This window comes from Anastrepha ludens, chromosome 5 (genome assembly GCF_028408465.1).
Source record: "Anastrepha ludens isolate Willacy chromosome 5, idAnaLude1.1, whole genome shotgun sequence".
Classification (NCBI taxonomy): domain Eukaryota; kingdom Metazoa; phylum Arthropoda; class Insecta; order Diptera; family Tephritidae; genus Anastrepha; species Anastrepha ludens.
In genome coordinates, this window is record NC_071501.1 from 10859421 (window position 1) to 10886514 (window position 27094).

The 27094-nt window shown below is 38.7% G+C and overlaps 1 protein-coding gene across 1 annotated transcript in view; it reads right to left on the reverse strand.

Annotated features, from left to right (window-relative positions):
• Positions 1 to 4309: 4309 nt before the first annotated feature.
• The window catches only part of LOC128863116 (voltage-dependent calcium channel subunit alpha-2/delta-3), a 58950-nt gene continuing 36165 nt past the window's right edge, over positions 4310 to 27094 (reverse strand). Inside the window, exons 2-14 of the mRNA XM_054102067.1 lie at positions 20942 to 21023; positions 20503 to 20869; positions 19902 to 20416; positions 19481 to 19840; positions 19247 to 19417; positions 16948 to 17025; positions 16508 to 16884; positions 16296 to 16447; positions 15706 to 16211; positions 11204 to 11446; positions 11025 to 11118; positions 10539 to 10960; positions 4310 to 6253 (exon numbers count right to left, since the gene is read on the reverse strand). Coding sequence (XP_053958042.1) covers positions 6146 to 6253; positions 10539 to 10960; positions 11025 to 11118; positions 11204 to 11446; positions 15706 to 16211; positions 16296 to 16447; positions 16508 to 16884; positions 16948 to 17025; positions 19247 to 19417; positions 19481 to 19840; positions 19902 to 20416; positions 20503 to 20869; positions 20942 to 21023 — 3475 coding nt within the window. The 3' untranslated portion in view covers positions 4310 to 6145. The remainder of the gene's footprint in view (positions 6254 to 10538; positions 10961 to 11024; positions 11119 to 11203; positions 11447 to 15705; positions 16212 to 16295; positions 16448 to 16507; positions 16885 to 16947; positions 17026 to 19246; positions 19418 to 19480; positions 19841 to 19901; positions 20417 to 20502; positions 20870 to 20941; positions 21024 to 27094) is intronic.

Sequence of the window (27094 nt, forward strand, 5' to 3'; positions counted from 1 at the left end):
AATTAGTTAACAGGATTGATCAAATAAGCTTTTGATCTCCACTCCATCTCAAAATTTTTATTAATTATCTCTCTTTCTTTTTATAGCTACATAATCATTTAGTTTTAAATAAATATTTCCCATTTTACTACGCTTAATGATCGTAAGAAATTCATATAAATATAATTTACAATTTTTTTAAATTTATTTTTTTTTAATTTAAAGGCAATCTGTTGAATTAATTCATAATTTTCGCTCTTCTCAGTTAGTTTTTTTGTGTTTCGGTTTTGTTAAAAAATATTGAAATTACAATAAATTTGGTAGGCTGACAAAGTTGCTGCGGGAATAAACTTTAAAACGCTTAGCGCTTTGGAGTTCATTGAATAAAATGGCCTTGCATAACTTTTGTGAGGCTCTACTCGAAACAAAGTTTGTGGGACTCATAAAATTTACTAAAAGTAAGTTTATCAGTTTTATGTACAATAAACTAAGTGACGATTGTAATTTAATTCAATTTATTTAAAAATTAAATATTCAATAATATTTAAAACCTTTTCATTTTTAAGAATAAACGGAAGTAAAAATTGATTTAGCCTTTCAAGTTCTTGTGTGGTAACCAAAACATGGTTGAGAATTGTAGTGGAAATGTGATACCTATGGATGGAAAACATGGAAAGGCTTCTTCCTCATCGAATTGAAAATTCAAATATTTATTAAAAAATATTTGGTAAAGTTGACTGAAAAAGAAACGAAGATTTATGGCACCGTACCCAACAAGAAATTGTTCCGATTGAGATCAGTAGGCGTGAGTGGCGCTGAATGGGTGACACACTCCCCAAGTAGGTGAACCATATCGTAAGACAGGCGCTAAGATGGAATCTCCAGGGTTTCAGACGATCTGGCGCTCCAGCGAACACTTGGCGCAGAACCATCGATAGGGAGTTCGACGCCGAAAATTAAAACTTGAATGACATTTGTCGTGCAGCACCTAATAGAATGCGATTTATGTCTATTATTAGGCCAGAAATATAAATAGCAAACATCTTATCTAATATAATTATATATTATATATTAATTCGGCCGCCGTAGCTGAATGGGGGCTGGTGCGTGACTACCATTCTGAATCCAGAGAGAACGTAGGTTCTAATCTCGCTGAAACACCAAAAATGAAGAAAAAGTTTTTTCTAACAGCGGTCGCCACTCGACAGGCAATGGCAGAACTCCGAGTGAATTTCTGCCATGAAAAAGCTCCTCATAAAGAATCATTTGCCGTTCGGAGTCGGCTTAAAACTGTAGGTCCCTCCATTTGTGGAACAACATCAAGCCGCACAACACAAATAGGAGGAGGAGCTCGGACAAATACCCAAAAAGGGTGTACGCGCCAATTTATTTATATATATAATATTTATATATATAATTATTTTATAATCAGATAAAACTCGGAGTATACATTCCATTGCTCCACATCCCTTTGAGCAGGTCGGTTATTCTGCTAGATAATAAACTTTTGATCTCGGTCCTCGAGGAGTTAGACGGAGATACTACAGTACGAATGCCATCGAGTAGAGTCTATGGCGATGGATGTCACAAACTCTAGATTAGGTTACATGGCTTCGCATGATGATGGAAACAAATTCCTTGTGATATCAAAGTAGCGGATAAAGGTCAAAAAACAACAGAAAAGGATGGGTGTGTGGAGATTGTCGATTATGAGAAAAGGCTTGATCCTTAAAAATGCAGCTATCGGGGGAAAAGACCAAGAAAATGGTAATATTCAAACACGCAAAAAGATGCAGGCTGGTGACCGAACGATGCCTGATTTACGGTGATGTTAACCGCTTCGTACTGCTGATGAAGTTCATCATGTTTTTTTTATATTAATGCCTGTTATATCAACAGGCATAGCAAAGAGATGAGGGACAAGATACTCTTAAGAAGGGGAAGATGCCGAGATGGTTCCACCTCATCCGCCATACAATTGACGCAACGACAACATAACGATATGAAGTAATGCCGAGTCTCACCGTATGTTTGCCTCGCGACCAATGCCCTCTAAGGCACCCACAATATTCGAGAGCAGAGATTTGGTTAACCGCAGAAGATCCCTCGAGCGCCTCCAATCCACTCGTGGACAGAAAGATTTCACGACTTAACAAGTTCGTGTACTTGCCCAGCGTTCGCTGAATTGACGCGAAGCCCACTTCTCCAGGAACAGACCGTATTAGCCAACGGGATCCCAATTCTCTCGTTTCGTGGGGTTACTACCTCACAGGTCCCCTGTCTAGCCAGCTCATCCGCCTCGCAGTTCCCTGCAATGTCGCTATGAGCAGGTACCCAGAAGAGCCGTATATCGAAGAACTCGGATGAGATAGAAAGTGAAGTCTGGTTAGGTAGGTAGGTGGAATGGTTGAAGTGCCTCCTTATGTAGCACTAAAGCGCCGTTTTGATATCATTATGAGACCTCCAACAGGCAGATATCTACAGCCAGCTAGAGCTGTTGATATAATGGAGGAGATTGATTGGATATAGGTTTGTGCACTGCCCCAGGCTGTCGAAGAAAGGAGCGCCCCGTGACCTTAGTCTTCTAGTTGCCAAACCCGGACATTTATAGAGAAAATGCTTTACAGTCTCCTTTTTTGAAGGGTCCTCATAGCTTCTGCAGTGATCAGTAAACCCAGCCACGAATTTGGAAATTTAATGGCGATGAGTCCAAAGGACTTTTTGAGTATTTCGTATATCGTATTTGGGGCCAAAGGGCTTTCGAAATAGCACATGAAGGAATGGAGCACCATCTTTTCTGCGCTTTTCTGAGAAATAATTTGTGCAGTTCCCCTTTAACAACTGTCAGGGGGATGCCGATGAATGGCTAGGAGGTCTCTGAAGCCGATTCAGTCCCCTTCTTGGCAAGCTCATTAGCAATTTCATATCCCTCTATGTTCATATCCCAGATCAGAGAAAAGTCTGGTTATTATTAAAAGGAAAAAAATGCTTGACATATTTTGATCAAAGCGACTCTATTAAAGGTGGGATCGATAAATCAGCTGATTTTTTTTTCTTTCGCCGTGTCCATGTGGCTGTCAGCCTAGAATGAAACAAGGCAAATTTATTCTTTATTTTCTAATAGGTCTATTTATAAGTTCGTGCGGTTTTACAACAGATGGCGTAACTTGATTATTATTCCATCGATCCACATTTCCAAACATTCATTGGAGAGCTACTGTCGTAAGGCACAAACGTCAGTATAAGTTTTTTATTTGAAGCGTAAACAACAATATTTTTACCACACTTGAAAATGTCGAATTTCGTGCCAAATAATGTGTTTTTGCGGGGAATTCTTCTTCATTATTTTAATATGAAGAAAAAAGCAGCCGAAAGTCATCGTATCTTGGTGGAAGTTTATGGTGAGCATGCTCTATCTGAGCGAACGTGCCAGAAGTGGTTTGCACGCTTTAAAAGTGGTGATTTTGGCTTGGAAGACGAAGAACGCGAGGGTGCGCCGCCAAAGTTCATGGATACCGAATTGGAGGAATTGCTCGATCAAGATCCGGCTCAAACGCAAGAAGAGGTTGCAAAAACTTTGGGAGTTGATCAATCAACCATTTCCAAACGTTTAAAAGCCATGGGAATGATCCGAAAGGTAGGCCATTGGGTGCCGTATGAATTGAAGCCAAGAGACGTTGAACGCCGTTTTATGGCATGCGAACAACTGCTTCAACGGCACAAAAGAAAGGGTTTTTTGCATCGAATTGTGACTGGCGATGAAAAGTGGGTCCATTACGACAATCCAAAACGTCGGGCAACGTATGGATACCCTGGCCATGCTTCAACATCGACGTCGGCGCAGAATATTCATGGCCTGAAGGTTATGCTGTGTATCTGGTGGGACCAGCTGGGTGTTGTGTATTATGAGCTACTGAAACCGAATGAAACGATTACGGGGGATGTCTACCGACGACAATTGATGCGTTTGAGCCGAGCACTGCGAGAAAAACGGCCGCAATACGCCGATAGACACGACAAAGTTATTTTGCAACATGACAATGCTCGGCCACATGTTGCACAAGTGGTCAAAACATACTTAGAAACGCTCAAATGGGATGTCCTACCCCACCCGCCGTATAGTCCAGACCTTGCGCCATCCGATTACTATCTCTTCCGATCGATGCAACATGGCCTGGCTGACCAGCACTTCCGTAATTACGATGAAGTCAAAAAATGGATCGATTCGTGGATTGCGGCAAAACCGACCGAATTTTTCACAAAGGGAATCCGTGAATTGCCAGAAAGATGGGAAAAAGTAGTAGTAAGCGATGGACAATATTTTGAATATTAAATTTGTAACCATTTTACGTCAATAAAGTTTCAAATTTCGAAAAAAAACCGCACGAACTTATTCATAGTCCTATTAATTTGTCAATATTTTGTTTCGACAATAAAACGTATAAAAAATTTTTGTTCACCTAGTGCCACCATCTGAAATGTGAATAGGTGGAGCCAAGGAGCACCAAGAGATTTGGTGGCTTCTAAAACACTCAGACTAAAAAGTCTTTTGTATTTAGCGCTCTGGAAAGAGGGTAGATAGGCAAGGAGGAAAGTAGAAAAGTATCAGAGAAAGAGATAGGAAAAAATAGAGACAGAGACAAAGGTAGTTAGTTAGTCTTGTGAGAGCTTTCCACATTCTTTGGCAAATCTGTAAATATCCTCCAGCTTTAGAGAACGAATATTACTCATATTACCCAAAATTCGTAGCTTTGTTCTAACAAAGGCAGGACACTCACAGAGAAAGTACTCAGTGCTATCCGCTTTCGCCAAGCAAGACAGGCACATTGGGTCTTCAATGATTTCAATGATTCCAAGGGTTGTGTCCTGTAATAATACCGACCATCAACCGAACGTCTTTCCTTCCAAGTTTTAATAGTGCGCTTTGATTTCAATTGAGCATTGAAATTCTTAGGCATCACATTTCCACATTTCCTCAAATCACACTTCTCGCTTTCTTGCTAGCCATAAGTGTCTCTGTATTGAATTTCACTGTTGTAAAAAAATTTGTTGTATAAGGAAAACAGGCAGGCAGGTTTCTGTTTTCTTTTTTTTTGGTGGTAATAAGCAATTTTTCTTCTCACATAAGCTGTAGAATTTTTTAGGTTTTTTTTTTTCAAATATACAAACAAATATACATAATTATTATACATTAACACATATAAAAATATGCAAGTAGTCGTACTTTAAATGTACGTAGGTAGGTATATTTATGCTATAAATTAATCATAACAAATTGTATTAAATATCTTCCTTAACTACCCTTGGTTTCCTTCATTCCTTTGTTACACCTTTTAACTAATTTTTTAACATTTTTGATTTCTGCTGTTAACTTGAAGGCTATGCCTCTTTAATCAACGAATTCGACTAGGGGGTACATAACTGTTATAAAATTCTATCAAAATTTAACCAAGTAGATTTCTTTAATATAGTACATTTTTTCCTTGTCTTACTTATTTGTTTGTTTGTTTGTTTTTTGGCAAATACGTTTACGTTTGTCTCAAACAAATGTTTGTTGCTGTTGCAAAGATTGCTGTAGCTTCTACAGCAGTGGTCATACAAATATGTATATGTGTGCATATGATATTTATTATGTGTGTATATTTTAGAGTGTGTGCGTGTGTGTGTGTGAACATTCTTTTACTTATTTGTGAGTGTGTGTGGGTTTCGAAAATGATTGTTTAAAAAATTTGATGTCTGTTAAAAACTTGATTATCGTCGGAAAGCAGAAGATGAAGTTAACTTCGGTTTCAAATATTTAGTCCTACATTCATACATACAATACATAAGTACAAGACAAGTGTATAAAGTTAAAAAAAAAGTTTAGCCACTTTTGCTAGACATTTGTTGTTGCTTGGTTTTTGTCTTAAGTTTTTCTTTTCAATTATTTTGTTCAGTAATTTTTGGCGTTTCCGTTTAAGTCTACATGGTATTTCACATAAGAGAGAACGCTAGGAGCATTTATAGTCAATACAGTAAAGAGGATTGTGCTGAATTATTTGTGACATAATTTTACAATTTTCCGTGTTTGGGGTGTTTTTTAGTTATTGTAGCTAGAGCTCTTTAAAAAATTGTATTTACATACATACCCTCGTTCGATAGTTAAAAAAAAACTTTTTACAAACATTTAAGTGCGTAAATAGCGCGTTATTAAAAATATAAATATGGTTATCAATAAATTTACAATGTCCAAACGCAGGGCTGCCGCGTCGCCACAATATGTATATTTTTCCTCCTGAAAAAAGTGTAAAAAAAAGTATTTGAGTAGAATCTGATTTTTAGAAATTTTATTGGAAGTGAAAAAATATTTTCAATAGTGGCCATTAGTAATTCATCATCATAAATTCCTAGAGTTCCAGTGTGGAACATAGTATCACATTGATAAGTTTTGATTATAGTTTTTTACAAATGATGATAACTCCTTAAAGCTGGTAAATGCCAGCACATGTCATTCAGTAGACGAAAAGTTACGTTTGATTTCGATTACAAGTTGGGCACTACCACCCTTAAAAAAATGGAACGGGTGGGCCATATAGCGTTTGCTTTTTGAACCACCATTTTTTTGAGAATGGTAACACAAATGACATGTCAAATGTGTTCATAATTTACTTAAAGGTTTGACATTTACGAAATGGGACGCTATACGCTTGAACAAAATTGGGAAATATTGAAAACCTATTTCCAAAGTGGTGAGTCTTCTACTCAAACTGTGAGAAATTTGAAAAAAAAAAAATTCCAAAAAAAAGATTTGCCAACAAGACAGTTTATGGATCAATTTGTTAATCGTGTTCGTGAAAGTGGATCGTTTATGGATAAAACAACACGTGAACGTGCTCCTACAGTGCGTACACCCGAAAACATTGCTGCTGTAGCCCAAAATGTGCGTGAACATCCAACAACCTCAACTCGTCATCGTTCTTAAGAATTGAACATTTCACGCACTTCTTTGAGGAGAATTTTGCATAAAGACCTCGGTATGAAGGTTTACAAAGTTTCATTGGTGCAAGAACTGAAGCCTAATGACCATCCAATGCGTTTTCGGTTCGCTCAATAGGCAGAAAATCGTTTGACCGAAGATGAGCATTTTTACCGAAAAATCATCCTTTCTGATGAAGCTAATTTTCCCATCGGATTTGGGGCTCAGAAAATCCACACCTTACTGTAGAGAAGCGAATGCATCCACAAACACGAAATCGAAGTTGCCATTCATGAAATTGGAGCCCAAACAATCAAAAATGTGCTTAAAAATTGGGTTGATCGAATGGCCTACTGTAAAGGCAGTCGTGGCAGTCATTTGAACGATATTATTTTTCATTCATAAATGACAATGTTCAGTCTTAAAAATAAAAGTTTGAAAAAAAGTTGATTAGTTTTTTTTTTTATAGCCGATTCAAAAAGCAAATTTTACATGTCCCACTCTATATGAAAAGAAAGACTTGGAGGTCATATTTACATCGAAAATGTCGTTTTCTAAACATATAGACTTTATGATTGCCAAGTCTAGATCTATGCTTGGCTTTGTAATAAGGAATTCAAGGGAGTTCCAGGATATTTCTACGCTGAGGAATTTGTATTTTTCTCTTGTGAGATCAAACCTCGAAAATTGCAGCATTATTTGGGATCCGTTCGATATGGGTTAATCTTTGAGAATTGAGAAGGTTTAAAAACGTTTCACTAGTTTTGCTATTCATTCACTTCGTTGGCCTTGCAGTTTGCCTGCATATAAAAGTAGATGTCTTTTGTTAGCATTGCCAACTTTAGAAATGCGGAGAAAAATTTCATCGGTAATGTTTATAAGGGACATAGTTACGTATCATATCAAATGTCATTTCTTGCTGGAGCTATTACTTTTTAATTGCCCCACTCGCAACCTAAGACTCAGCAATATGTTTAATTTACCTTATCACAAGACCAATTTAGTCGAAATGAATCACTTGCTCGTTTTATAAGACAGTCTAAAAATTATGCAAAAATTTGGTATTCTCTAACTAACGAGAGACTTTCAAATCAAAACTTATTCTGGAGATACACTTTTTGAATTGTGACTAATGGATCTCACAGTATTGTTTACTATATAGGTATAATATTTAAGCTTTAGTATTAGTAATCTATTTGAGTTGAACTTTAATTGATGAAAGAATGAATAAATAAATAAATAAAATAATTTTTTTTATGAAAATATATTTCTTGTATAACAAAAACCACATAAATCCAAGTTTCAAAGTTTATGCAAAACTTTTATATTCATCATATATTTATTATCATCATATTCATCCGATTTCCATAAAATATGCCAACTTTTTATTCAGAATTTTAGCAAATTTTTGGGTACACAGTTTTTCTACATATTTAATTCTACCACAATACAAGGTGAAATCCAAAACAAACCAGTCTGGTATCATACAAATATTTTTGATGGCACCATCTTTTTAATGAGTAGAGCTAGCTGACTTCCACTGAAAGCTTGGTGACATTCGGTTAAGTGGAAGCGAAGTTATTGCGTCTAAAGTGTCAGTATGTTTGTGTCATCAGTACAAAAATGAGTTTTGAACAAAGAGCTTAAATCAAATGTTGTTTTAAAATTGGTAAAACGTTTACCAAAACCTTTGAATTGATGAAAAAAGTTTATGGCGATGATTGTGTATCTCGTGCCAGAGTTCATGAGTGGTTTACACGTTTCAGAGATGGTTGTGAGGACATAAATGACAAGGATATACGGGCCGCCCAAAATCAGTAATCACCGAATACTTCATCGAAATTGTTCGTAAATTTATCAAAAACGAGCGGAAATCATCGTTGAAATACATAGAATCGTAGTGGTATATCTGTATAACATCGATTTATCGCATTTTAACTGATCATTTGGGCTTTCGAAATGTCTGTGAACGTTTCATTCCGCACAAGTTAACTGAGGACCACAAATTGCTCAGAATTCAACATTCGAAAGGCCTCATTAAAGAGACGAGAAAAGACGAGAAATTCCTTTACAACATTGTAACAGGTGATGAAAAGTAGTGTTTCCAGCATGAACTGAAAACTAAGCGTCCAAGTACCGAATGGAAGGCCCCAGACGACCCACCACCCAAAAAATCGCGTTAGGAGAAGTCAACAACCAAGTCGATGTTCATTTGCTTTTACAATTCCAAGAGGATTGTTCACAAGGAGTTCGTGCTAATGGGTCAAACCTTCAATGCAGTTTTCTATCTTGGTATTTTGAAGCGTATGTTGCATCGCATTAGTCGAATTCGCCCTGAATACCGCGAAGCAGGAAGCTGACGCTTATTACATGATAATGCACCATCTTATCGATCCACTCTTGTGACTGATTTTTTGACTAGAAATCGCATTTTAACCATGAAACACTCACCGTATACACCTGATATGGCGCCCTGTGACTTCTACCTATTCAGAAAATTGCATTTGGCCATGAAAGGAAAACGTTTTGCGTCCGTACAGCTTGAACCGACATCCTGAAGGACATTACGGTCAATGACCTGAAACACTCTTTCGAAAAGCTTTTATATCGCGTAAAACAGAACAAAACTCCTGTCGTTTCTATTTTAGCCCAGTCTTGTTTATTTTATACTTCACCTTGTACTCGTAAAGCGCAAGTTTGAAGCAGCTAAACATTCTCATTGATTTTTGCTGAATTTTTTTCCTTCGCTATGTTGCAGATTTTCTCCAGATAACGAATGCACGACATTTTTTTTTTCATATGGAGAAAATAGGCAACAACGCCGTAGAAAAAACAAATTATCAAAAATCAACGAGAATTTTGAGCCACTTCAAATTTGCATTTTATGAAACTAAAATCGAGATACAATTAAAGCTCTGCTATGTTGCAGATTTTCCCCAAATAACAAATGCGCGGTATTTTTTTGATATAAAGAAAATAGGCAAAACCGCCAGAAAAAAGATTATCAAAAAAACAACGAGCATTTTGAGCCACTTAAAATTTGCACTTCATTATACTAAAACCTAAATACAATTAAAAATGGGCTATGCTGCAGATTTTCTCCAAATAACAAATGCACGAAATGTTTTTTTCATATGGAGAAAATAGGCAACACCGCCAGAAAAAAAAGATCAAAAAACAACGATAATTGTGTGCCATTTCAAAATCTAAAATCTAAATAAAATTAAAACTGCGAGTCCAAAGTTTTTTTTTTAAATTCCGATTAAAAGTTTGAAATTTTAAGGATTTTTTTTTCGAAAAATCAAATTTAAAAAAAGAAGAAAAAAATGAAAAATCAATCATAATACAACAAATGCTTCTAGAAAAAGCTGAGTGTGGTATATCGAGTACGAGTATTAAATGAAAACCCGAAAAAAATTATAGTTCATTGATTTCTCATTGATTTCAAACAATTTGTTGACGTCCTACTGAATAGTAATGAAACTGTGTTTTCGCTATTAATGCCATTTTAGCCAAACCTTAACATGGTTGAAGCTCACTGTGTCAAGTCCAGTAAGTTTCTGAGGCAAAAAAACAAAAACGTAACTCTTCAAAAGTAACTCACCTCTGGGTGCTGCGTAAAGCATTCCTCTAAACGCCTTCGCTCGTAAAAGCTCATATTAAATTTGTAGCATGGAAATTCCTTAGCATATTCTAGACGTTGCGGCTCTGTGCTCAGACGTATACCTTTCGATGGCATCAACACATTTACCACCACCAACAAAAGATTGGTGTTCGGTATTTTCTTTAAATAAAACGGACGTGAATATGGCACTTTTATATAGTCGTTTATATCCTCGAGGGAATTCGGCTGCAAGACATAAAGTGTTGAACCCGTATCGCAAGGTGTATACACCGGTTCGGGTTTTTTCTTCTCAAATAACAATTTGCCATCATCGCTGATATCTTTGGGTTTCTGCGGTTGACGCGAAAATGCATCAGGGACGGCTTCATAATCATCGTCGATTTCATCGGAGTACTCCAAGACTAGAAAAAAGCAATAGAAAACGCTAGAGCTTGGAAGAAGCCACTCATACCCATAGATACTTACATGGTGCTGCATCCACCCACCATTTGACGCGCGCATACTGCCAAAAGAGCTGTGCTACCAACCAACGCCAGCCCAAGCTAAATAGTCTAATTGGCTGTTAAATAAATTTAAAATACGAGTATATGAATTATTGCAAGCCTGTTTCAAAATATTCACGTTTTGTTTTATCTTTTACTCACATGCAAAAGCGATTGCGCATCACTGGAATCGTCCACTTCCTCGCGGCACAGTGCTTGATAATCGTAAACATTAATGGCTTGGAAAAAGTTCTTATCCACCATTGCTTGCATAACATCACCTTGATATTCGCCAAAAAATTTGCCAGTATGATTTTCTTTTTGCGCGATCACAATGTACGCATTATTGTCTATGACGTAACACTCGATTTCATCGCTCAAACAGGTCTTTATGCAGCCATGGCACTGAAAAAAAGTAGCCATAAAAATATATGCATTGTATGTGGCTATTAGATAATAAGATAATTGGACGCATGCACCAATACAAGAGACTAGCTGCTTAGCGTAAACCTTCTCTTTCGATTACCTTGCCTCTCGCTTCTTAAAAAAATCAGTGTAGCTTAAGCCATTAGGTTAGGTTGCAGCGGTTGTCCACTGTGGGACACACCCAGGCTCATGGCCCATTGAGATGCCGCGTGGGGAACTAGCCCTTATCCTTCCTAAAACCAATGTGTACGTTTCAAAAATTTCGTAAGATCTTTAATTTCGACAGAGCCAAGATCTTCCAATTCATTAAAGGATTGCCCATCCAAAATGGCGAGTCTACGTCTGGATAGAGCAGGACAGTAACACAGAAGGTACGAGATCGTCTCTTCCTCTTCTAGACAACTTCTGCAGAAGTCATGTGTTTGCACACCCATTCTCTGGGCGTGCCTACCGATTAGGCACTGCCCCGTAATAACTGAAATCAGTGTGTTTAGACTCTGCTTATCTCTTAGTAGAAGTTCCGTGCGTTTAGCATTGAGAGTTGGCCACAGCTGTCGGGCGATTTTGCATGTGACTTTATTCCGCCATATTTAATTCACCACTCTTACAGTTTCTTCGAGGATAAGTTTGCATACAGGGTATACCTACTATAAATCATTGTCTATGTACTCATCATTTGGTACCGATTTTCGCTAGTTCATGGGCCCTGCAGTTCCCCTCAATGTCACAATGACCAGGAACCCATGTTATCATTAGGTGAAATGACTCAGCCATCTCGTTAAGAGATGCGTGGTATTTTATGGCTACCTTGGAGGTTATCGACTGTTTTATGAGTGATTTGATAGCCGCCTGGCTATCAGTGATATCATCTCCGTGTATCGCATCACACTATACACGGCTTTCATTATTGCCATCAGTTCAGCCTGAAAGACACTACAGTAGTCGGGAAGCCGAAAACTGAAGGAGATCCCCAGATGCTAGGAATAAACACCTCCGCCCTGACCTCGAGCTTTGAGCCATCTGTGTATATATGTATCGCGTCCCGTTCCCAATCTTCCCTCGAGGGTAGGAGGGTCATGAACGTTGTAATGGCAAGTATAGGCGGGACTGTATAGTCCACCTGTCCCGGAAGCCCCAACGTCCCAATCAGGCTTTTATCGTGGCCATAGCTTGTGTTTGACCACTTACTTAAAGTGCTCAGCGTTATTGCCGCACTGCGCGCAATGTACCGTGCCTGCAGGTCTTAAGCCATTCTTAAGCTGTTGTTCGCAATAGAAAATGTTAAGTAGAACATTAAAGAGGTGAATGATTCAGGCTGCTCAAGTTCCAAATACTAATAAAAGTTACTACTTTCAGGTTCTTGTCGAATTCAAAGAATTCAGAAATTAAGTAAATTTAGTGAATTAGGAAAAAAAGATTTGCATTTTCCACCAAGGAACTTCGATCGGTTCATTCCCCATTGTCTGTTAAGAGGTCTCCCACTAAGTATATATATTACATATTTTTTTTAGATAATCCATTTTAATTGCCGGGTCTTGTATCGTGCGATTTTTATCTGCTTTCTAATGTAAAGTTAGAGGGAGGGGTGTATATTGAAGAAATTAAATGAATGTACGATGGTTTCAGCATCAGTTGCGTCACATACTTAAAACAAAATATGGGAATATTTTTTGCAAAATCAGAATTAATAGAAGTATACTTTTCTTACACTGATGGATCGAAGCTGGATTGCAGCGTCAAAAGACCTCAAAACTTCTAAGTCTTTTCGCTTGGGGAATTGGAATAGTATTTTTCAAGCAGCAGTTGCCGGGATAAGGAAAGCGTGCCTGATAATTAGAAATCATCCAGAACAACTATCGGGAGTATGTATGTATTTTTTCAGATAGTTAAGCAGCCATCTTAGCTTTAAAGTCATTTATGACCAATTCAAAAATCGTCAGAAAATGGAAAGAAGAACTTAATGCTTTAGCGTTCAGACATCTGGGTACCTGGCCGTCGGAAAATATCAGGTCAGTACATAAGTTCGTGCGTTTTTTAAAGGTGGTTTTAAAATTAATAAAAAGATGTTTAAAGTATTTATTAATCAAAATTATATTTTCCTTCATTATTTACAATGTCTTCCCAACGTTTAGGCAAATTTTTAATTCCCTGCTAAAAAAATTGTTTGTCCGTGGAGCCAAAATACGCTTCGATATCCCTTTTTATAGCTTCTTTTGAGGAGTAGTTCTTGTTACTTATATGGGATTGAAGTCCACGGAAAAGGTGATAATCACAAGGTGCAATATCCGGAGAGTATGGTGGATGCGGCATTAGCTCCCATCCGAGCTCGTTCAGCTTGCCTAATGTTTGCCTTGCGGTATGAGGTCTTGCGTTGTCGTGGTGAAACAAAAATTTGCCTCTATTCACTAAAAAAAGTCGATATGGTCGATTTTTGTTAAGTGCCTCATTCAGGTTTGGTAGCTGATGGGAATAATAATCAGCAGTTATCGTCTGGTTTGGTTCGAGAAGTTCATAATAAACAATACCGGCCATATCCTACCAAATAGACAAGAGACTCTTCTTGGGGTGAAGCCATCCCTAGGGGTCAGTTCTGGTGTTTCATCTTTATCTAACCATCGGCGTTTGCAAACAGGATTATTGTAAAGGACCCATTTTTCATTACCAGTAACGATACGGTTGAAAAAACTTTCATTTTCAAGCAGTTGCAGCAGCTGAGAACACACATTCACTCTCTGCTGAAGGTTGGCGACGGAAAGTCTATGCGGAACGCATTTTCCTAGGTTTGAAACCTTTTCCAACTGAACGAGGTGCCTGTGAACTGTTCCATGTGATAAATTTAACCTCTGAGCTATCATATCGACTGTCAAATTTGGCTCAGCTTCCACGAGTTCGAGCAATGCGTTGGAGTTAAAGACTACATGACGACCAGCGCGCGGGGCATCCTCCACGTCGTAGTTAACACTTCGGAATTTTGAAAACCACTTTTGCGCAGTCATTACACTCACGGTATCCTCTCCGTGAACAGTGTTTATTTCTGCAGCATTTTTACCACTTTTATAAAAATATACAAAATGTGCCACTTATACGCGTTCGCAGATTTCATTTTATTTTTTAACAACACGTGCTTCTATCCGCGAATAATTTTTTGTATGCAAAAATCGTACAAAAGTGAAATTATGGGTAAAATACGCACGAACTTATGGACTGACCTGATAAATAGAATAAAATGAGAAAGCTGATGAAGTGGTTAGATACCTGCAAAATAACTAAATAAGCGTGACCCAATTTCACCCAATCCAGAACTGACGAGTTGTTAAGAAAGCCACGATGAGACATATTAAGAATTATGTCAACAATAACCGGCTACTGGTCTTTGGGAGACAATGCCACGAAGATGATGTACGGCCACAGCGATAGATATAGAAGCTGCAATCAGTTCTTCACTATCTGCGTGAGTTGAATGCTGGATACTTGAAAGAAATTGCAGAAAAGGAAATAGACACATAAAGCTGGTTCGATTAAAGCAAAGTTACTCAGACAACACCTCTACCACCACCATACTTCTTTAGATTTGTAAGGCAAACTTTGGGTTGACAGTAATGAACCCAGATTGAATGCAAGTCAGCATTGGAGGAACTTTAAATTTGGTTATTTGAAAATATTGAGTAACATTTCTGAAAAGTGGCAGGTATTTAACTGCACTACTCGTTTACTCTGTGTTTTTTTATAATGATCGCAACAGAATTGCTGCAGGGGCGACAGTCTTTGATCGAATAAAAAATAAGGATCGATCCGATAACGTAGACTGGACTGTCGTTGGACGTTGTACAACCCTCTTTACTGATGTTGACAATTAGCTCTGCCATAATAACATACAAAAATATTTCTTTTATCCCTTGGCAGGCATCTACAGGGAAATTCGGCAGAAATCTACGGCAACTCGAAGACTCGAACGAAGTATCATTGACGCACTTACAACGAAGATTGGCATAAGAAGTAACTAACAAAAGACGAAATACACATGTTCATGGTTGTATAAGGATCCGAGAGCAGGAGACGACCAAGAACAGTAAGTGTGAACACCTACGATTTCAAGGGTTTTGAGACTTTTGTCTATCTTTTTTTGTAGTACCCGTTCTAAATGATCAGCTTGTTGCATCTTTACCGTCCCATACATTTTCTAAATTTGCTTACTTATCAGCTAATAGCGTAAATAAAAATTCCTCTATCCAACTTACATTATCTACTGAAGTTATATTGAAGAAACGGTCCATCATTCGCGCATGGGAGAACTGAAAACCGACCACACAAGCGGGCGCCTCCTTACCACCATCACGTGGAAATATAGCATGCGAAGCGGTCACCATCAATTCGCTACCCTCAGCCGGATCACTGGCATGTTTCACCATGTAAACAAAACTTTCGGTGCGCTCTTGATGATGTTGCAATATTGCGCTCTTGTACCAAGTCTCATCAATGGCTGTTGTATGGTAATCACCGAATTCTCGATCATTTTCCACTTCCACCTCACCGTAAATAAACTGCCAACGAGTCAAGCCGCTCATCGTGGCGACAAAGCGTAGTGTGGCGCCAAAACTCTCGATCAAATTACGTTCCTCGTTGTTGGCGAATTTCCATTGGCCATAACTGGAATTTGTAACTTTGGCGTCGAAGATGAGCAGATGCACCAGCTCCTTATTGCAATAGTAGGCATCATCGTCGAGTGTGATGCGGCCACAATTTACTAGAGAAAATAAAGTAAGCGTAAGGGTAAAATTTTAGTTGGGTTATGTGCATGAATTTCAATTGCGCAATTCAAGTTACTTACTTTCATCGTTGTCATCATGATCTGAGTCGTCTTCCTCATACTGCTCCGACCACTTCCAATCATCTTGCATCATCTTGGCAAGAAAGTGACGTAACTCTTCTTCAGGTGTTTTGAATTCATGTCCTTCTAGGTAATGGTATTTGCAAAAAACCCTAGGAAGAAGAACGCAAGTTTACAAATACCGGCACTAATTTGTTTGCAGCGGAACCTACCAACCGGGATGTACCTTCCAGTTTTCACCCACAAAATAGTCCGAAATATTCACCTTCATGTGCTTGTTCTTCAACACCTCCTCGCCCACTTTAATCCATGTTTTGCCATACTCACTAGGCAACACAATACCCAGCGAAAATGGTGTATTGGGTAGAGGCGCAAAAAAGTAGTCCTGCTTCTCTTCGGAAACCCGACGCATATTATCGTAATGAAACTTAACGCTTATGTCCTTGAATTCGCCAGACTCATATTGCACCATGGCGTTACGTAGTTGAAGTATGGACTCGCCCGGTTCACGTGGCTGCAAGTCTTCGTAAAGATGTTCCACTTCGGTGAAATCTATGCTGTTGTAATTGGGATTGAGTTCTCCGGATTTCTAAAGAGGATGAGAAATTTGGTGATCTTTGTGTCGAACAAGCAGTGGTTTGTTGTAACTCACGGAAATCGGACGCAAGTCTGGATGTAGTAGCATGTAACCATTGTTGGAGACCACAAATGAATAGCCATTTACGCCCAACTGCAAATAAAGTAATAAATTTATACGAGTATATGAATTAGCTTGCTGATTAGTTTCCCAGAAACGCTATAAGATCTATTTTTGCGATAAGAACTACAATGTTTTAGCCTGTAAAACCATGGTGAGTTAGGGCTAAGCCTCTCCTCAAATTGTATAGCCTGTATTCTAGTAGTTTTCTACAAATAGAGGTCTCTGCTTGTTGGTTTTCTTGGGCGATACTGCCCTATGACCTCTGATGTGGTCTATTGAGCTTGGCCGCAAGCCTATTATTGAAGGCTTCTAACGAATTTGAGTGCTTCTTCGGCTTTTCTTTCTATGCTACCAATGCATTCAGTGTCACACCACTTAGATGAGTGAGATCTCCGCCTTGCGAGAGTTGCAGATTCGAATAGGATGTGCTCTGGTGTTTCATCGCACAGCTCGTTAAAGGGAGAAACGCTTGATTCTACTATTTCCAGTTTCTTGAATTGATATCGAAGACTGCAAAGAGTCCTTTCTATCCAGAGTTAGAAACCTAGGTTAGGTTAAGTTATGGTGGTAATCGGTCTATACAACGAACTCTCTTAGACCCTGCAGATCCGTTGTGATACCATTGTGCAGCACGGGAATCTCATTTATTTTTCTACGTGGTACCATTTTGAGGCCCTTATGAAGCGCAGGATTGGTCCCATTCCCACCCTCGACAGTTGCATAAGAGAATTGAATCTATGAAGTATTTACCTAGAAAACCTGCTCTAATTTAAGCTAGCGCTTGACAATTGCAAAGGTAGTGCTCAACTGCTTCCTCTTCTTCATCTCTACAACTTCTAATCTAGACTTCACATCCAACAGTGTATAGAATCTGTGCCTGTAGGCTTTGGTGAGCCAGTGAAAGGGTTCTGGTTGATGTAATTTTAATGCAGTGCCAAATTTCGCTGGGCAGTATACCTGTTCGTTATCGCTTAACTTTCTTCTTTCTGGTACCCAACCCAACATTTAGGTATTAAGGACAATGAAGCATTTCTCAACGAATTTAGTTTTATTATTACGTGAGACTGCAGTGCCCACAAGATTGACTGGCTGTTTGACAAAATACAGATGCGCTTCGAAAACATTCTATCCCACAAATTCTATTTTAGGGATCGAGATTTGAAAGACTGTGCTATAACCGCCCATCGGTATTGATATTTTAAAGTTCAGTTCAAAGACACATGCATCAGTTCTTCTATCCACTAGCTTCGGCTCATCTGTGTACCAGGTAGCCGAGCCAGGTTGAAGATATGGATTACCTGTCTCTCAAAGCGCTCGATCCAAAATAGACATCTTCAAATTTCTAGAGGAGCGCCATAAACCCATCCAGTGCACAACGAGTAGTTTGAATACCCAGGGATGTTATATAAAATGCACTAAGAAGCACAGTTAGCCTTCTATTTATATTATTAACTTTAAGAGAAGTACCGGGTTAGAGTGCTGCAAGCTAATCAGTGAAGCTAGCATAAGACTCCTCTACGAATAATCAGCTCAGCTTTTTCAACGACAACAAAGCTTAACAGGCCTATTTCCGAAGCCAGAATAACGATGGGAAACCTTTTTACAAGAGGACGAGGCGAAAACGAGCTTAATCAGAGTGAGCTCTTATTCCCTCTATGGTACTTTCTTTGGAGTACGGATAACTTAGAAATGATGTGACTGCTGCATTTAAAATTACACTGTTTTAGTTGCTCTACTACGAGGTTTTACTGTAAGAGCTATGCAAATGAAGAGAGTCTCTCTTATTGATTGAAGAATGCGCTTCAAATTTCACTTCCTCAAGAATTTGGCCAGTAGAAGTAGCCTCTCTAAAAGCACTCATTGGGCTTAAAAAATGGATTAAGAAAAAAAGAAAGTTTAAGTAAACTTAGGAGTAGGCCTGTGTAAATCTTTTCTGCCCACCATCTAACCGAAACGTGAAGTGGAACTAAAGTTTCTTGGAAGACTTTCATCTCCGTACCAAATCAAAAAGTGCTTTAACCCTCAATTGGGCACCTGGGTATGGCCTTTTCGTGAATTTAACATATTTCTATTATAGCGTGACGTGAACTTCCAGACAGCTTCGTAAAATTTAATTTTCTATGGATATAACCATTTAAAAAGGATGCTCGAACAGGACGAAAAAAAGGAGCGACCCGGGTGCCCAACCGAAGGTTTTAAAAAAGGTGTCCAACGGAGAGTTAAAAAGACAAGAGAATATACATTTATGCACCTTGTAAGGCAGCGTCAGTTTATCGATATCCTCCACCGGCACATCCGTACCTGCCACCCCGAGCAGACGTGCACGTTTCGTAGAGTTTTCTTTGCGGTAGGAACGGTCGAAGGCAGGCACGCCCACGGCGATCATTAGACGTGTACCAGAGTCGTTTTCACGTGGCTCGTACTGCAATTCAAGAGAAAAAGGTATCGGCAACTTGTATTTTGTGCACCAAAACCGCTACCCTACCGTTCGATCTGTAAAAGAATGCGTCCATGTTGGTGGGTGTTCTTCATTTTGCAGCACCAGCGGCGTGGCTATAACATCAACATACTTCAGCACTTCCTCATGCACCTCATCCAATGTTTGTACGTGCGAATAGTAGCCGCGATTTAGGCAAGCCATCCATTGTATCTCACGCACTTTGGTCACCTCCTTCCCCAGCAAATAGGTAAAAATTCGTATGTTCATATTCATGGTGCCATTCTCGCCATTACCCCAATTGTATTTTTCGAAAATTTCGGTGGTATTACCAGCGACGCCATCGGTGACGACCATGATAGCCTGATTACAAGTGGAAGTTTCGTTGCAGCGACGTTGGATGTAGTACTGCATTTAGAAAGTGAATGAGTTACTTGACATTTTTTTTTTTAACTTAGCCTTTCATTACCTTTTGCAATAGCTGGAAGGCTTTCTCATAAGCCAGCGATAGATTCGCATAGCCTTCGGGGCGTATTTCCTCTATGGCATCATTAAACACGTTGATGTTCTCTGGTGTCGCCTGTACCAGCGCACCTTCGAAACATGGTATTATATCTGATACCGTGGCGGAGTAGTTGTAGATCGTAAAAAAATCATTATTCGAGAAAGTGTCCAAAATACTGCGTATAGTAAATTTGGCGACATGGTTGCGGAAACCGCTCATCGAACCAGAATTGTCCAATAGTATAACAATATCCTTGGAACAGGTGGCCGTTTCAATATACCACGAACGTTTGCGGCAATCATAGGTGTCGGCATCCTCACTGTTGCTAAGACTTTGCCATTGTAAGCCGGGGTAATGCCGAAGTATGCCAGTATCGGAACCGAAATATTGCCACGACAATGCGGGATCTGATTGATAGTTTTGCCGGAAGACCTCATCCAGAATCTCAGACCACATAATTGTCTTGAGAACCTCGTAGACTACGCGTGTAAATAGCAACATATGAAAGTAGTGTTAGACAGTTGAACAATTAAGGAAATGTCTGCACTCCTTTTCTTATACTTACGGCCATCATATATGTTAGACGGTACATGGACGGAACTATGCTCTGTATCTACAGATATATTATAAAAGTGCGTATCCGGATTTAGCGTGAAATTCAAATACTTCCAGGAAGGAATCTCAATCTCTTTCGGCAAATTCTCTGCTATTTTGCCCTCGAACATCGAGAATTTGCTGGAGTAGTACTGGAACGTTTCCAGTGCGTTTGTATAATTAAATTCAAATTCTTCGTTGACCGCCTCGGCTTTCTGTTGAATGCAACGTACCGCATCCATTTTACGCGAAAACATGCGCCCCACGTTCACTGTGATGGATTTGATGAGTTCGGTGCCATTTTTCAATTCCACGCGAGCATTGTATTCTTTGTATTTCTTTAGGGAAATAAAAAAAAACAAATCAATGCACTTGTACATATTTCTCAACAAATATTTTCATGTATTTACGGCCTTAATCTCTTGTGATTTGGTCATACGTTGCGCTAATTCCCACAACTCATCGCCAAATTGCATCGCCCATTTGCCAATGCTGAAAGAGAGCAAGAAAGAAGACATTCAATTAACAGAAGATATCACTAAAAATGTATTGAGAAGGCGAGTAAGTTTACAAGATAATAGACAAGGTAGCCTTGTTTACTAGTGAATCGATCAAAAAACCAACGGCTAGCGGATAAGCGAAATCTGACAAGGAAATTATGGCTTAAATATGATTAGTAGACAGAGACATACGAATACTTTCTTTAATTTCAAAATTTCTTAAGTTTCAAAAAATTGGATTTTTTGCATTTTCTTAAAAATATTGTGTGAAAATTTGAAGTGAATCCGACAAATACTTTTTGAGTTATTCAACAACTAACAAAGAGCGCTCGGCGCTCCGGAGCGTTCGAGAGCAAGTAGCTGGATGCTACACGTATCAAAGTGGCAGATAAGCGCGCTAACGATAACACTAGAGAAGGTAGTGTGCTACGTAGGCAACAGCATATCGATTTTTAGAAGCTGCTATGATTAGATTAGACTAGATTTGTGGGGGGTTGGACAAGTCTCAGTCAGTAGACCATTTTACTACACCCGGATAGATTTCAGTAGAAAGAATAGAGATAGGAAAGATAAAAACTGGATGGTAAAACGGATAAATTAGTTTGAGGTCACTCTTCCCCAAATCTCTTGGATTCATTGATGAATTTTTGGAATGGATTTTTAAAAGATCCGGAAGAGGAAGAGTATGAACTTTATCCATACTCAGTATATCGCAACCCAATATCTTAAGTCTGATGCTGGAAAATGCAGGGCAGCTACAGAGAAAATGCTCTGCAGTGACGTCATTCTCAAGACAGGATAGGCACATCGGGCTGTCTGCGACCCCCATGGTAGCTATATGCTGATCAAAGACGTTGTGTCCTGTGATTACACCCACTAGTACTCTCAGGTCCTTTCTACTGTCGCTGTTTTCCTGTTTGTGAAAGAACCAAAGCACTTGGCAACTCTGCACGAGTTCAACTCAGACCAACGACCTCTGTGGGTAGACCTCATGAAGTCGTCAATCCATAGTTGAATCGATGCGGAATTGACACCTAGAAAGGGTTCTGGGCCTAGTGGCATACTTCCAGAGCCTTCATTAGCCAGTTAGTCAATTAACTCGTTCCATGTAGTATCACAATGTCCAGGCACCCTGTTCAGTTTTGTCTTACATTCACCGACTAACTTCGAAGAGCAGCTTGGGTTAGCAAGGGCTTTCAGTGCAGCTTGACTGTCACTATAAATTCCAATACTGTTGCCCCGCCACTTTTTCTCAATTAGCCAGTACGCCACATTCAAGATGTCATAGCCTTCCGTAAGGAATACCGTGGCCAATTGTCCTGTGGCATAGGAGTACGTAGTGTCTTCGTCTAAGTACCATTCAGATCCGCTTCCCTCACTGCTTTTGGATCCGTCGGTGTAGAAAGTGTGCTGATATCCCGTTAATAGGTTCTCTGGACTTAACCATTGATCTCTATCTGGGATCAAAACATCATACTTCCTACCGAAGCTAATGCCAGGCACCCGATTGTTCACCGGCATCGAGAACAGTGTGCACCGCTCCGACAACTGGTGGTATATCTGACAGTAGCCAGTGCTTACTTCATTTCCCCAGACTCCGTTTAACTTGAGCCTGTACGCCGCCTTCATTGCTTCCCTTCGAATTTGAAGATCTAGAGGTTGCAAGTTCAGAATGGCATTAAGGGTATCACCAGATGTCGTACTCATGGCACAAGCTATTAGGACAAGATGACACAGTGTAAGCAATTAAATAATTCGTATAACTCTATATAAATTGTTAGCAAAACTTTAAATGTGTTTTTCTAAAAACAATGTTTTTTGAACTGGTGATCACTGTAACTTAAAAACGCTTGGTAGATTTCAATAAAATGTCTGCTGCTTTTAAAAAATATAAAAAAACTCGTGATTGATCGGAGGACTTTTTCTTCAAAAATTTCGATATTTTTAAACAATTAATTGTCAGTTTTTTCTCGAAAATCTGAAAAATACTTCGTAAGGTCCCCATATTGTTAATTTTGAAAAAAAGCTTAGATCAGGCACAAGATTATCCGATTGATTTTAGATGAATCTCCAAGGACTTGTGATGATCACCGCAAGGGACTTCTGAGGAAACGGGCTCCACACAAGCAGCGATAATTTTTACAATTATGAATTTTTTTTTTGAAATTTTGCTTAAGTTAAGTCAAACCACTATATACGAGTATTAATGCTATGTTTTTATTTTTGTAAAATAAAGCAATTAACTTAAAAAAGATTGAAAATCATAATTTCTTCGAGTCTCTGACTACCCCTAACTCCTTAAGCTTCTCGTTATTTTCAATGGACGTCTTTTCTGGTACGTAAACTGTTCTTGTCAGAATTGCTCACAAGTTTCTTGCAAGAGCTCAAATCTTGACCTAAGCCTGGCCATTATAAAACTAGCAAGCCAGCGTTCTTGAACAACTTTTTGTAGGCGCGTTGTCTTGCTGCAGTATGCTTCAGAAATCTGCGGAAAACATTATAAATTAAAGAAAGTATTCCAATAGTATGTCTTTATCGGACAGATCACCCATTCTGCGAGACAAAAAATAAATTTTCGGCCTGGATTAGTTTTTCAAAGCTGTCCACTCCTCCACAGATCATTCTACTTGGGCTCGTTTTGACATTATTCGCTGCTCTTTAAGTAGGTCCTGCCAGTAGTAAAGTCCATGAATTTGAATTTTTGTCAGCGCTGAAGATGATGTGACTTAATAACTATAAATTATTATTCCACTTAAAAAAAACTAAAGCACTGGCTACTATGGCCTTGGGATGTTATGCGCTTTTTATATTTAAGGTTTCCAGTAGACTCTGCGCGTTTTCTTAGGGTATTAGGATGGCAATTTAGGTTCAAGCTGCTTATTTCTTTAGATGAAGAAGCGCCACTGACAAAAATTTCTCTAGGTTTAACATGTTTTGTTACCGCAGAAATTTTAGAAGGAGGCCCTGTGCGCTTATTCTTGGCATAGCTTTCACGTTTAAATCATGTTTAGCAAAACACTCTTCTTCTTCTTAATTGGCGCGATAACCGCTTACGCGATTTTGGCCAAGTTTAACAAAGCGCGCCAGTCGTTTTTTTCTCGTGCTAACCGGCGCCAATTGGACACACCAAGTGAAGCCAAGTCCTTCTCCACCTGATCTTTCCAACGCAGAGGAGGCCTTCCTCTTCCTCTGCTACCACCAGCTGGTCCCGCATCGAATACTTTCAGAGCCGGAGCGTTTGTATCCATTCGGACGACATGACCAAGCCAACGTAGCCGCTGGATCTTTATTCGCTGCGCTATGTCTATGTCGTCGTAAAGCTCATAGCAAAACACTGCATTCTATTAATTTCACAAGCGAGTTCTCTTTCTGTTTTTCAGCAAACTATAAAGCCTGAATTATTCTTTCTGCGTTTCAGTGAACCTTCTTCAAAAGGTGTAATGATGACAAAAAAAATCTAAACGAAATGAGTCACAACATAAGCCATATGCCCAAAGTTATCTCACAAAAACAACAATTTAACATTACTGAGCTTAGTTACTCCTTGAATAGTTAATGAATTATATGTAGATATTCGGCAGGGTATCTTTTGGGACCGGTTCAATGACTTTGCAATTTGTTTTTTGGCCTTCCCCGGTTATGACTACTTTTTAGCAATGATTTAATACCATCTGAACCTCCTTGAAATCTCTTACTAAATCATCACTATAAAAATGTGAAATTTTTTTTCAATTTAAGATTCGAATTATTACGAAAAAGTGCTTAAACACCAAGGAGTACATCCTTATGTTTTAAAAATCAATATTTAAGGCCTTCATACAAATATACACATGAAACGAAAGGACGAGCACTAAACAACCGGCTGCCTCGGTTGACAATTATAGAAAAACACATCAACATAATGAAACGCAGAAATATTGGGCGGGACGGCAATAAATGAAAGCTCGTTTCACACAGCAAAATATAGAAATAATAAAAATAAACAGTAAAAAATGGAAATAAGTGGAAGGTTTCAGTCGTTGTAGTCGAATGAGTTTGTGTGTGACTACGGTTGGGTTCGAAAACAGCTGTGGGCACTGCGCAATTTGAAGCAGGAGCTCGGACAAACATCTAACAAAGGATATACACGTCAAATACATAAATGCGTATTAGGGAGCCTCAACAAAAAAGTTACGGGTTTTCCATCAGAGTTGAAAAACTAACTATGTTTTTGGACTTACGTCAAAATGCTTCGGGAAAATGTACAGATTTACATAAGCTTCTCCGATTTAAAGTACTTTCAAAAATCAAATTGGTTATAAATGAAATTAGTTTTTAAACATTTGTTTATTCCAAAAAAAAAACAGATAATCAAGAGTATAAGCTTTAAAGGTATAAAAATCTTTAAAAATGAAGCAACATACTGATATTTTTGATGCTTTTCCTGACTTTTTTGGAAGGTGAGTTGAAGGAAAAAAGTGAGCAACTCAGTCAAATCTTGACCGATTTACACTTTTAAGGGGTCTTTGGAAGAGTATTTTCTTACCGTTTTCTTTTCTTGAAAAGCTAACTCATTTATATTCTAACTTTTTCGCAATTAGAGTTATTTTGAGTAAGGGTTGAATTTTTAAAGATCTTATTCATAACTTAAACTTTTCTATCATCTGAAGTGATTTTTTGGAGCAAATATTTCAAAAACTAATTTTATTTATAAAAATCTTTTTTTAAACATTTTAAAATAAATCCGGCACACGTAAATCTTAATATTTTTCGGAAATATTTCGGCGATAGACTTAAATTGTAATAGATTTTTTTATTCCGATGGAAAAACAGGCGATGGAACGATGACCTGTAGGAGCTTTACGACGACATAGACATCTAGCAGCGAATAAAGATCCAGCGGCTACGTTGGTTGGGTCATGTCGTCCGAATGGATACAAACGCTCCGGCTTTGAAAGTATTCGATGCGGTACCAGCTGGTGGTAGCACAGGAAGTGGAAGGCCTCTTCTCCTTTGGAAAGATCAGGTGGAGAAGTACTTGACTTCCACTTGGTGTGTCCAACTAGGGCCGGTTAGTACGAGAAAGAAACAACTGGCGCCCTTTGTTAAACTCGGCCAAAATCGCGTAAGCGGTTATCGCGCCAATTAAGAAGAAGAAGAGGAGGAAGAAGAAGAAGAAGAAGAAGAGGAGGAGGAAGAAGAAGAAGAAGAAGAAGAGGAGGAGGAAGAAGAAGAAGAAGAAGAAGAAGAGGAGGAAGAAGAAGAAGAAGAGGAGGAGGAAGAAGAAGAAGAAGAAGAAGAGGAGGAAGAAGAAGAAGAAGAGGAGGAGGAAGAAGAAGAAGAAGAAGAAGAATATTCAGACAGTAGGCGAACCTTAGTGACAAAAATATCCCAGCTTAGATCAACAAAGCAAAAAAAATACTTACACTTCCGATGGGGTTGTTTCAAGGATTTACGACCCCGCAACCCCTTATATTTTTTTGGTGCTTCTAGGTACATATAAGAGGGTGGCTAATTATATTGCTGGCCTAACAATAGTAAAATTAACATCGCTGGTTGGTGGTTTTATTGTTTTAAAAATATTCTTCAACATCATCTTCTTCTTTCCGTTCATTTGAATCCATTTCTGAAGCAATTTGTTCAATCGCATTTGCAGAGCATTTTTAAGCTGTGTGGTATCCAATACGAATGAACCTTTTTTGCTACAAAATATTATTGATACTCGTCATACTAATGCCTAAGGAAGCCTCAATCTCACGTTATATGACATGACAATTTTGCGCAATCATATCGCGTACAGCATCGATATTTTCTGGCACAACAACTGATTTTGGACAACATTCCGTAATTTGCAGATGAGTGAACAGCGACTGCGACAAAATTCGTGGTACCAGCTTTTTACAGTGCTAAATGATGATTTGGACACGGTAGCGGAATAGGTTGATGCGTGACTACCACTCGGAAGTTCGAACTCCCGGGTTTAAAACACTAATTGATGAATAAAGTTTTTTTAATGGCGATCGCTTCTCGGCATCGTGAACCTCCGAGTGTATTTCTGCCATGAAAAAGTTGCTTCCAAAAAAC